Source organism: Aulonocara sp. 'chitande type north' Nkhata Bay, linkage group LG6, assembly GCF_057382095.1.
Source record: "Aulonocara sp. 'chitande type north' Nkhata Bay isolate Kocher_YH1m ecotype deep benthic linkage group LG6, A_spYH_male_GT1.1, whole genome shotgun sequence".
Lineage (NCBI taxonomy): Eukaryota > Metazoa > Chordata > Actinopteri > Cichliformes > Cichlidae > Aulonocara > Aulonocara sp. 'chitande type north' Nkhata Bay.
This window is the reverse complement of record NC_141349.1, coordinates 16,205,760-16,215,677: the sequence shown is the minus strand read 5'-3', so window position 1 is coordinate 16,215,677 and position 9,918 is coordinate 16,205,760. Positions and strand designations below refer to the sequence as shown.

The 9,918-nt window shown below is 44.5% G+C and overlaps 1 protein-coding gene across 2 annotated transcripts in view; it reads right to left on the bottom strand.

Annotated features, from left to right (window-relative positions):
* Positions 1-23: 23 nt before the first annotated feature.
* LOC147327550 (voltage-dependent T-type calcium channel subunit alpha-1H-like) overlaps positions 24-9,918 on the bottom strand; it is a 59,579-nt gene continuing 49,684 nt past the window's right edge. The window contains exons 28-35 of one of the 2 annotated variants that reach the window (XM_086295232.1): positions 9,716-9,849; positions 9,560-9,630; positions 6,243-6,321; positions 5,861-5,982; positions 5,209-5,493; positions 4,972-5,122; positions 3,558-4,117; positions 24-3,005 (exon numbers count right to left, since the gene is read on the bottom strand). In XM_086295232.1, coding sequence (XP_086151358.1) covers positions 2,364-3,005; positions 3,558-4,117; positions 4,972-5,122; positions 5,209-5,493; positions 5,861-5,982; positions 6,243-6,321; positions 9,560-9,630; positions 9,716-9,849 — 2,044 coding nt within the window. In that variant the 3' untranslated portion in view covers positions 24-2,363. The remainder of the gene's footprint in view (positions 3,006-3,557; positions 4,118-4,971; positions 5,123-5,208; positions 5,494-5,860; positions 5,983-6,242; positions 6,322-9,559; positions 9,631-9,715; positions 9,850-9,918) is intronic. The other variant, XM_086295234.1, reaches the window with a different exon arrangement.

The window sequence follows — 9,918 nt, the reverse complement described above, 5'->3', positions numbered from 1 at the left end:
ATTGAGTCAGATAAAAGTCAGACAGGAAGTGGTTTTATTCCAGCACTGTCCAATCATCTCCTCTCTTTGTATCATTCCCCGCTTCCATTAATATGCAGGAACATTAAACGGCTTTATGAACATTTGCATCATCCACCATCATCATCAATCGTTACAACTGGCACCCCTCATCATCCATCCTCGTCATCACCAGCAGATAAATTGACATTCAAAAGTGTAGAAATTCACCTTTGTAGTTCTCCTACCACCCACTGTGTTAATAAAATAGATTCTTGACCTTTTCTACAAAGTTTTACGCATTGTTATGTCACCTGAATAAGCCCTTCTTTTACATCTGCGTCTGTCTGAATCACCTCTTCAAATTTAAGGGGCCAGCAGAGGGCAATCTAACTCCGCAAAGCTCTGATCGCACCACACTCAGCTGTGTCTGAACTACCTCTACCCTGAGAATACTAAGACGGAGGGGGGGTTGTGAGAAAACGGAGCTGACTGAATGTTTTGAGTGGGTGGGATCGGGGGGAAAGCGAGGTAGAAACTACTAAGGCCTAGGTCACGCTACATGATTTTAACTTAAAGGTTCAAAGAGCGGATTGATTTTTCAGGCTGTCAGGGTCGGGTGCATACAGGCCAAAAATCAACAAGACATCAAGGTTTTCTCAGGCCATGAGCAATCAAGCGACACCCAGAAGTTTACTGTAGGCCGTGATGAATGAAGAAAAAAAACCCTCCAAAAACCAAAAAACTGAAGATGAATCATATTGAAAATCAAAAACTATCTTTAATATAAAATTTCCTATTATAATATATCCAACAAGCTGCTGTACAGGATTCATTATTACTGTTGTGGAGGTATAAGTCTCTTATAAAACGGCATTGTGCCTGCACCATTCACATACTGCAGGTGTTCAGTTACAAATTATTATTATTTTTTATTACGTTTTGTAATTCTACTGCTTAAAACCACATTTGTAAACATAAACTGTCATTTCTGCACCACAGAGAACAAAGTGGGGGAAAATTCTATTCAAGTACCGGTTTGCAAATTAGGAAAATCATCAGATCTTATTAACTGAATGAGAGCTGAAACAGCTTGTTGATCAAAGGGTTAGTCAAAAGAAAACAGTTGGCAACTCTTGATATTGATAACTGACGGATACATTTTCAAGCAGCAATGCTGTGAGGGGTTCTGCTAACTAATCAGATTTGTTAGTTTTACAGCTTTTTCTTACTTACTAAGACATTACTCCTAGCCTGCTGTACCACACCATGGTAAGGTGGTTAAGTCAAGGAGTTGGGGTGATACTAAGACTGAGACATATTGTTGAAATCACTTATTTTCTTTAGGATTATTCATCATCTGTCCTGTAAATAGATGGTTTCATACATGCGACTCTATTTAGAATGTATGTCTTTACACTGAAAAAAAGGGGAACATTTTGAGGTGTTTTTCTTTTATATTGTTCAATGATTTTACTATTTCATTAAGATCAAACTGGGTTGTGTGTAGCCTAAGAACTTAAATGACTTTGATCCTCTTGATCCAAAATCATAATAAACTGACAACCTGCTGTTTGGTCTTTTTTGTCGGGGTAAAGAAATCCCAGAACAGCCTACTCTGTTCACCTGGATGCTGCATTTTCAGTGGGAAAAACATTTAATCACTAATCCTACTGACAACTTCAGTCATTTGACATTCAAAAATGTGGAAATTCAACAGTCTTCAGTCACTTGGATGGCTGAAAAAGTCATTTATCCCATTAAAAAAAAAGCTGCAACCAGATGAACAGAATCGAGTGCCTTGGGTTTGGTATTTTCACAGAGGAAAAAAATGTGATTAGACGTTACCGTGATCCGGTTATGTTGTGTGGACTAACAGGTAGTTGCAGCCCCAGCTGTGTGGTCTCTTTGTGTAAAACAGCAGACCAGTCACTAACTTAACCTGCAGTGCACCTTCAGAGTAGTTTTGTACTCTGACCTGGGCTTGAGGTGCGAGGAAAAGGATGAGCGAGTGGAGCAAGCAAGGGGGAGGGTTAGTGTTTGAGTAATATAGCTGCAAAGTGACTCTATGAGTGAACTAAAGCTAGAACTATGAGAGAAGAAAAGGAAACTTCTTCTTGTGTGCATCTCGTGTGCATACGGCACAAAAGGGGTCCAAGTCTTTGAACACATACACACTCAGTACACACACAGTCTGAGTCCTGCTCACACAACCTATGAAAACCTTGTGAGTGCAAGAGGCGAGGGGCGGGACAGGAGACGGGTATAATCCTGTTTCCGGCCGCGGCTCCCGTCCCTCTCGTGCACTAAAGCAGCACATTCGGCTCCTCCACTTCAAAGAATGACCAATCCCATCACAGGTTTGTTTAGTCTTCCACAGAACTTCCCTCCGGCAGATTAGGAGAGAGGCTTGTGGCGTCAAAAGACAAAGTCCGCCTCCTCAGCTCAGCGCTGCTGTCAGTTAGTTGGGTTGCGACTGGAACTGGCTCCTCCCTGGGCGGCGGGCTCATTCGCTGCTTCCTGTTCCTGCCTGAAACCGGGGACACCGAATGGCTGAGGCGGCTCCTGTGCTCCCCGGGACTCGGGGTGAGGTGTCTGCTTTTGTGCGGGGAGCTGGTAGGTTGCGTGTGAGAGTGAACAGAGCTGTTAATACAGCTGACCTCTGCGTCAGCGTCATCTGGCTGCGGGGCGGGGTCTGAGCCAGGAACGGGGCTGGCTGCTCTGGAGTCACAGAGTGGAACTGATACCTTCAAACTCTTCTCAAAATCTGCTTCTGGCTGAGAGCCACAGGCTGTCTGCTCAGATACGTGTTCTTGTGCAGCGGTATCGCTGTGGCTCCGGCTGTGGCTCCTGCAGGAGATGACCCTCTGCGAGTGCGCATATTTCACTGTGTGAACGCTGGACGACCGTTGCCGTGGCGGGGTGGAGGAGGCTGCGGGCACAGTGAGTCGGGGCTCCGCCAGATCGTCAGCTGAACTCTGATCCAGAGAGTCGAGGCGCACGGCCTCCTGCGGACACAGCACATTCACAAACACTATGAGATAGCCAATCGCAGACTGTTGTAAAGTGCGTGTAGGCTTGTGTGCTGCAGATCAACCTGGAGCAAAAGATGGAATACTAAAAAATACATTTAGATAATTTTTTGTTCCTTACAAACACAAAAAGGCCCCAAAATTGATTATAAGCAACTACCACCCACTTCAAACTTTGCAGACGTTGCGATTTTAAATTTTTTGGAGAGATGCCCTCTAACCTCTCAGCTTGATTCCGATTCATTCCCATAAAATTAAAAAGCACCATCTAAATCCTTCGAATCTCACCTGGCTTATTTAATTGATTCAAAGGGAAACTGTTAAACTTGTAGAACTAAACTAATATAACTGTCTTCCTCTCCTCACCCCCAGCAGATATGTTATTATAGGGTCTTTACCTTACAACATAAAGCAGCTTGAGGCGACTGTTGTTGTGATTTGATACTTTATCAATAAAACTGAACTAAACTGAGCTGAAAAAGGTTTGCAGTGTGTTTGTGTTCAGCTATCATCGTCATAAAAACACACCTGTCTCCTTAACTGTCTGCTTGCAGCGCGGAAGGATGCTGGTCTCCTCATGGCTGAACTGTCAGGGACGTAGGAGGGGCTCAACTTGTTTCTGTCTAAACTGTCTTCGGGACTGAGCCAGTAAGAAGGACGCCTGCCGCCGCTGTGCGTGGGGCTCAGTCTGAGCGACGGATGCCTGTCTATGCTGTGGCTGGACATGAGCTTCGGCCGCTCGGCGCTGGGATCCGGATTCACCCTGTATCCGTCCATACTGTGAGCAGAGCTGAGTCTGTGTCTGTTGATGCGATGCGCTGGGCTGAATCTATATCCGTCTATGCTGTGAGCCGAGTTCAGTCTGTGTCTCTTGGCTCTGTGAGTGGGGCTAAACCTGTATCCTTCTACGCTGTTGGCTGAGCCGAGTCTGTGTGAGGAGTGCCTGTCGATGCTGTGAGATGTGCTGAGGCAGATCATTGGCCTTGAGCTGCGTCCAGACCCCAGTGAAGCGTGACTGATGGCTGGCAGAGCTCCTGGAACCTGCAGCAGGGAGCCGCCTCCACTGGAGCCCAGAGATGACATGGAGCCTGCAGACAGTAACGTGGATTATGAAGATGACAGCTAGAACAAAAAAAAGCAAGACTTTAACCGTTAGATGCATTTTTTTTTAAAAGAGTTGTTTCACCTCACAGCCACTCTCACTCACACACACACACACACACACACACACACACACACACACACACCAGCTCCTATATTTCAGTACGTTTTCACAACTCAGGAGATGAAAAAACTGTTTTGAGACCAAGTCACGATTCAGTTTCACCTCATCTTTATCTCATTGGCAATTTTAGTTAACATGACTTCCAGTGGAGGACTCTATATTCAGCTCACTTGGTGCAATAAACTCCCACTGTTAAAAAAGACACTTTAACATGACAAGACTGAAAATAACTTCCAGGTAATGCTACAGGCACACTCCAAATCTAGAACTACTTGATTTCTAGTTTTAATCTATGATAAACCTTTTACTTACAGCATATTGTTAAACATCTGAGAGAGAACACTGAGTGGAAACAAAGAATTACGGTGTGTGCAATTGAGATGTGGTTGGTTTTATATTGGATGACCCAACATTTTCTGTTGTTTTTTATTTGTTCGTGGGATACCTGGCTGTTCCAGGATTTGTTACAATCCAAATATAAACTAAAGATGGGAAAGACGTGGCAGGCGTATAGTTCTATCAATTCCATTTAAATCCATAACAAATATCTCCTTCCTTAAGGCCTTTGATAACATTGCCTTACCTTGTGCAAACTTCACAGCTCTGCTGCCTTCTAAGCTATTTATGGAAGCAATAATCTTTACAGGAGTCATTTACTTGTTATAGGACAGTAAAAAACAGTTCCTTAATTCGATTGGCTATAAACAGCCAAATTACCTGAGAAGCTGTAGCCGGAGAATGCCTCGTGGCCAATGAGCGGATAAGGAGAGCATCTGAGCGGCTGAGGATAGCTGTCGCTGGGGAGGGAGAGCATGCGTCCCATGCTCAGTAGGTTGCCATGGGAACACCCTTCATCCTCAACTTGCACCTGGCACATGACATCACCAACACTGTTACTCTCACTGTCATCTCTACCCTGCTAGCTTACACGCATGCAGAAATACAAGCAGGCACCTGGGCAGGTGCGTCCAGCTCTAAGTCCCCGCCCACAGACGCGGTGCTGAGCCGTCGACTGGCCTCCTCCCGCTCTCTTCTCTCCTCCCTCTCCCTCCTCTCCTCCATCTCCTCCAGCTGTGCCTCCTTGTTGCTGTCCTCCAGGTGCTTCATCAGAACGGCCACGACCACGTTGACAAGCACAAACTGAGCCGTGAGGACGAAGGTGACGAAGTAAACGGGCGAGATCAAGGGCAGGTAGGTGAGGCAGTGGCGATCCTGCGGGCGACACTCGCGCAGTGTGTCCTGGATGATAAAGGAAGGGAAGAGGAGACGATAAAGGATCAAGAAGCAATAACCTGATGATAAATGAAGGGATTAGGGTGATATATTAATGCGCTCTGCTGTACTTCCTCTCATCTCCTACAGGGGGAGATGTTGATCTGAGCCCAAAAGGACCTTGAGCCTGTCACAGAAGAGTAATACACTCTCCTGACCCTCGAATGTCATCAGCTCTTAGTCTGTCATAAAAAAACAGTGATCTGCTCTCTGCTTAATGCAGAGGCTGTCTCATAACCTATGCATTGAGACACGCAGACACAAACATGCACTCAGTCGTCCATCCATCTTCTTAAAAAACCCCCTCAGAGTAGAGGAAAGGAAGAGTAACAACCTTCATGATCCCATTCCAGTTGTCCCCGGTGGACACCCTGAAGAGCGTGAGGAAAGCCATGCCAAAGTTGTCAAAGGTAGCGTGGCGACTGAGACCCTCGCACGGGTTCTCGTCTGAGCACTCTGAAAGAGGATGAAAGGAATATTAGATCCGGTAAGTGTGGGAGACGAAGGCAAGTGGGGAGAAGAAAGAGAACTGCGCGCAGATTAGATCACTGATTAGGTTGCTGATTCTAAATTGGCATTAATTAATGTATGTAACTCAGCAAAATTTATGCTTGTTTATGTAATCCACACATAAATCACCCGTCGGTCGCACCCGCTTGCACGCATGCACAGGCTCACATGCACACTCTTGCACATACATGCACGCACACACTAACCCAGTTTTCCAAAGAGCTCAACTCCCAGAGCTGCATAGATGAAGAACAGCAACATGAAGAGCAGACCCAGATTCCCCACCTAGACGGACACATTACACGCACAAACAGATATATAGAGTGTATGATACACCAAAAAATAGACATGTACAGTATACACTGAAAAAGAGAGAGAGGGAGACGCCAACAGATAGGATAGGCCCAAAGACAGAGACCGCTGAGCCTTACTGCACTGACGTTTACTACTCCTTAAAAACTAACGGGATCCATCATGGTACCTGGAGTGGAATAACACCTTACGTTTTAGGGCTTGAGAAACAAGTGAGTTTTTGGCGCCTGGACCCAACCCTGATGAGTCACAAACACGCTTGTCACCGAGTCCTGGCCTGCCTCTCGTCATGGTAGGAGGCACGGCGATGTCTAATTAGATAAAAGGTGCATCCACCGATGAAGCGAACTGGAAACAAGCGCATTGGACGGCGCTGCAAAGACGTGGGTTTGATCCCCTGCAGTGACGTGTCACTTCAAAGACACACAAATACTACACAAATGGGAAGTGGAGGATCGTGGGTATTTTCTTTATAGCTGAGATTTCCGCTGGTTTGTTTGAATATATGCAAAGATGAGCACGGTCGTTTAAAATGAACATGGTTAAGCTGCAGGTCAAAACCATCACCACACCTTATAAATGTGTACTTGTATACATGTTTCCGCTTGTTTGATGTGCACCACCGCCCCCTCCCTCACCCTTTCTCCCTTGTTTCTTGTGGGGTCCCCCGAGGAAGGTTGGTTGATCCTCCCCAAAGCCTTCCCACATTATATTCAAAGAAGGCACACGGGGAAGGCGGCAGCTCTGTGATGCTATACTTAGGCACAGGAGCGCTTTGACTTAATGGTAACACGCTCACAGATACAATGCTAATGTGCAGATCTCTAGTAGTGCGCACCATAATTATGATGTTATGCCCACGCTTGTTAGCGTGCTAATATTTGTTAATTAGAAGTTAACACACAAGTAGATCTGAGGCTGATGGGGATGTTTCTGAGTCATTGCTCAGGTGAATGACTGGGTTTTAAACTAATTGCAGAATGTTGGCTGCTCCTTCCAAATGCTAAAATGTCCTTGGGTAAGAGAAGTTCACAGAGTCCCCAGTTGCACGAATTAATGACAGAGACATTGTTAAAGTGCTCTGAAGATCTGCTAAGGTTAAAAAGTGCTGTAAAAGTTCAGACCATATTCTACTAGTATATCAGGTAAAATCTGACACTCGCATGTTAACCATTAAAAGGTTAACATATGAGAGTGTTCAGCCACAGAGGAACATAAACAGTGATGCTAAACTTCACTACAATCCATCCACATCATGAAGAAATTTAAATGAAAGCTACAAACGTCAGCTGGAAAGCTAAATTCATTTGGCCTCATCGTGAATATTTGCTAAACATTTTATGATAATCCATTTAATAGTTGGAATTTAATCTGGACCAAAATGGTGAACTAGTGTTGCTGCTCCCACATCTAAGACACATTTTCTTTTCTTTTTACCTTTTTACTATAAATGGTAAATGGACTTGTTCTTATAAAGTCCTTTCTACTCTATTGGAGCACTCAAAGCACTTCATACACCTTGCCTCAATCATGGAAGAAAATTTTCCCTTGCCTTTTCAACATACATGCTTTCTGTCTAACATTCACACACAGTCATACTGCGATGGATGCATCGTAGAGCAACTTGGAGTTAGTATCTTGCCCAAAGATCTTTGGTATGCAGACCGGAGCAGCCAGGGGTCAAACCACAAACCTTCCAATTAGTAGTTGACCCGATAACTTGATGTAGCAATTTAGTGATAGGCCGGTGCTTGATGTTGGATTTCAACCTTGTTTAGGCCTTTTTTTCCTTAGTAGACGCCTATTGTGGCTAACCCTTGTTTTTCTTTTCTGAACTGAGAGGTTTGTGTCATATTTCCGGCCTGTTTCCAGAACAAAATAGCTGGGTGTGTATTAGACATTATTGAGGGTTATCTCTGCCTATACAGGTTACTATGGCTACTCTAATGGTCATTTAACCCAGCGTTATTGATATATACTTGTCAAAACTCATTATTAAGGGCACAGAAGAGGTCTTCAATGTCTTTATGGGGGAAAAAGTTAATGCATTTATGTGGCAAAAAATATGACTAGCTTTGTGGCTAGGTCAAACTGGCTGAGAAGTCTTAGCTTAGCTGTTTTTTCTGTGCGTGATATTCTAATATTTTTAACTGTTTCCACTGTGTTAGCCAGTGTTTTAGACAGCCAAGGTATCAACAGCATATCTTAACTGGAAAAAGCTAGACAGGGTCATCTGTAGTTAGCACTAATTAGCAGGTATCTGTGACTGTGTTGCACCCATGGAGTCTTGCTAACCAAGCTAGCTGCTAACTTAGCACAGCAGCCTTTCATTTAAATTTCATAACTTTTGGCTTCAAAAGGAGAGTCTGCAGACCCCCGGTGGCGTCACAGTGACTACATCCATCTCCCTTCTATTATCCCCAACCAGCCGCCCCTTCCTGAGACGGGTTTTGCAGGAAATTCCTTCCTGTCAAAAGGGAGTTTTTCCCTCCCAGTGTCGCCAAGTGCTTGCTCATAGGGGGTTGTTTGATTGGGGTTTACCTTACAATATAAAGCACCTTGAGGTAGTGGTCCAGGCTGTCAGTGTTAGTAGAGGACATAAACACAGGCTTGAAAAAAAAAATCACACAGGAAAGGAGCTCAGGAGGTAATCAGAAGGTTGGCGATGTGATTGGCGGTTGGTGGTGCAAATATGAATGGGTGTGTGAATGAAGCTTATAGTAAGAAAGTGGTTTGAGTGCTTAAATACAGTGGAAAAGTGTGATATATCTACCAGTGTATTTGCCTGGTAAAATCTGCCTGAATGCAGCTTTTGTCTGCAGAGCTTTTGTGCCTCAAAGAAAAGAAAGCTTTTCAGATTGGATCTTTGGATGTTCTGCTTTATTCGTCAGCAAGCAGCAAAACAATCATCCCAAAGCCAAACTGTTTCATAACATGCCAAAAAGTCAGGATTTAACTGATGAGTTTAAGGATCTGCAGGTACCTTTTAGCTAAATCTGAGTATGTCTTCTTCTTTGTTTAGTGATTATTAGGTGTCGCTGGTATAGCACTGCTTGGGAGGAATAAGTGATAAATCATGGAAGAGGCAGTCAGTGCCAGGCCTCGTAAATTGCTAAATAAAACAAGCCATCTGCTTTTCATCAGATCTGGACACCAGGCAGCCATTTAAAAAGACATGTTTAACTGTACAAGCACAATAGATGCTTCTTACCTGAGGCAGAGCCTGCATCACCGTGTCCAACAGAGCTCTCATCCCCGTCGCCATCTTTAACAGCTTCAGCACTGAAATATCGCAACATGTCAGCTCTTATCAGCCTCACCCCGTCGTGTTTTTTTTTTTTCTGTGTTTGTCTCCCCGTGTGCTTACCTCGTGTTATCCTGAGGACCCTCATTATCCGTATAATTGTGGGGTTGATGGGCAGGGAAGCACTCAGGTCTATTTCCTCCAGTGTGATACCCATGATGGACAGCAACACAATGGCGAGGTCCAGCTGGTTCCATCTTGACACACACGGACAAAAACAATAATTAGCTTCTGAAGGGATGCTTTTTGAGAGCCTCTGTCTCCAT